Here is a 2,148-nt window from a genome sequence, read left to right on the forward strand (position 1 = left end):
GTAGACAGTGTATCAGGGGTCTGACCCTGCTTGTATATATACTGGGCTCGTCTGGGTTTACACTCCCAGACTTATCTACCTTCATCAATACTCGATACACTTGACTGCTACTGCGACTTCCCCTACAAGTCCAGTACGCCTCTTATAGTCTGCAACATCCACCACTTCGACTTAGTCATCTAAGCAAGTAAGACTTCAGACTTCGCCTCGTATTTGGGTCTTCGTGACAGTGTAGTATGATCATTCAGATGTGACTGTATGCTACATTCGTGCCATGCAGCTCACAATGGCAGTCTGCAGCATCCTCCTTGCTCCCGACACTCGCTGAGCCTGGGCTGCCCACTATGAGCAGGGGGCCTTGACCTTGATCACGATGAACGGAAGCATTCCGGGCACGTTCTCTTGACACTAACGATGCGACAGTCGAGCGTGCATGACTGTGACACGCGCACATGTCTTATGCGTGCTCTTAGCAAGTGACGAGAACCTCGATGAGTCTCAACGGTGGGGGGAAAGCTGATATGTCGAAAGTGTGGCACAGTTAAGAGAGTACGAGATGGCCGCATCATATTTTGCAGGCTCGTGCAAGGTCATTATTGAGAACAGCGGTTGCTCACCTGGTTGAATTTTTCTGCCATGTGGACTTTGCGACATCAAATGACCTCTCTCGCACAGGGGAGACAATCCCGCAGCAGATGATGCATTGGAGGTCTGGCATCTGGAAAGGGGAAAACATGATTGTAACAAATTCAAGTGATCAAGAGCATGGCATAGCTCCACGTTGCGAAAACGGACCATCACGTATTCAGTTCTGAAGCTCACCACAAAAGAGGCTTGACTCACTGGTCCAATCACTGGTCCAATCACTTGGATAATCGAGTATACTTCAGCTTATGCATGTAATACAATTGTGAAAAGCACAAGCATAAATGAGGATGCTCGTGCGGACGGAGGGGTGTGAGGGAGGGGTGGCCCCTTACCTACGCCCGCCCTACCCAATAACTTAATATCGCCTGTTGTCGCTTCCTCAGAAAAGGCGATTTTATAGGTCTGCCTAGGGGAGACAAAAACCTAGTCTCGTTCCCAGACCTTCTGTACCGATGCTTGCGCTTCGTTTTTTCGATCTCCGATCGGCTGTTTTCGTGAGGTACAGAAGGTCTGGGAACGAGACTAGGAAACCGCGTCATCGAGGTCAATGTCGGGTGAAAGTGGCGGTCCGTCTCTCACGACGCGTCCGTTGCATTCGGCCACAGCAACGTGTCTTGCGACCATGGCTTCCAAGGGAGAGCTTCCAACCAGTCTCCTTGACGTCAAAGCTTGGGATGATGTGGATGCTGGTTTTCCTATGAACAATAAGGCTGCCCGCAGCGCTCGGTTCTACATCAGCTCTGCTCTTCGTCTCCTCCTGGCTCTTTGCTGCTTGCTAGTGCTCAGTCTCAAGTATCGTCTCGGTGTGTTCACATCTGCAGGTGATGATACGCCTTCTCTGTTATGGTACGATATGAACAAATCGACCGGTGTCTGCCCGCAAACCGCACCCATTGTCAATGCGGAGCACTTCGACTTGCTCTCAGAGCTGGAGCAAGAGTATGCTATCAAGCAGTTCCGCGAGTATGCAATCGAATCTCTCAGCGGCGCTGTTAGGATCCCGTGCGTCATTCCTCAGCTACAACCATCCAATGTGAACATATCGGCTTGCGTAGAACGGAGATGTACGATGACATTGACCCCCCTGGTCAAGACCCTCGCTGGGATATATTCGGTCAGATGCACGAGTATTTGGAGGGGAGATTCCCGCTTGTGTGCGCAGGCTCGGGTTTGAATGTTATGACTGAGCGCTGACTGTTTCAACAAGTCATACGAAGTTGCGCCGGACCAAACTGAACCTCTATGCGCTCGTGTTTCACTGGCAGGGCTCGAATGACACACTCAAACCCATGCTGTTGACGGCTCACCAAGGTGGGTCATATTCAGAGTCACTGGACGTGTCTTGTTTACCTTGCTTGGAGATGTCGTCCCGGTCGAACAGCTTACCTTGGACCAGTGGATCAATCCTCCTTTCTCGGGCTACTATGACGGTACAACGCCTTTGCTTGCTATCAGTAATGCTCAGGTTCATGTTTGTTCAAGGTGAATGGATCTGGGGTA

General features: G+C 50.7%; 1 protein-coding gene across 1 annotated transcript; it reads left to right on the forward strand.

Annotated features, from left to right (window-relative positions):
* Positions 1 to 1,270: 1,270 nt before the first annotated feature.
* On the forward strand, positions 1,271 to 2,134 carry LAESUDRAFT_816936 (uncharacterized protein; the record flags this gene model as incomplete). Its single annotated transcript, XM_040914832.1, has 4 exons — positions 1,271 to 1,650; positions 1,704 to 1,802; positions 1,856 to 1,959; positions 2,010 to 2,134. 4 exons carry the CDS (start codon positions 1,271 to 1,273, stop codon positions 2,132 to 2,134), a joined length of 708 nt encoding a protein of 235 aa, XP_040757210.1.
* Positions 2,135 to 2,148: the final 14 nt, after the last annotated feature.

Source organism: Laetiporus sulphureus, assembly GCF_001632365.1.
Source record: "Laetiporus sulphureus 93-53 unplaced genomic scaffold LAESUscaffold_249, whole genome shotgun sequence".
Classification (NCBI taxonomy): domain Eukaryota; kingdom Fungi; phylum Basidiomycota; class Agaricomycetes; order Polyporales; family Laetiporaceae; genus Laetiporus; species Laetiporus sulphureus.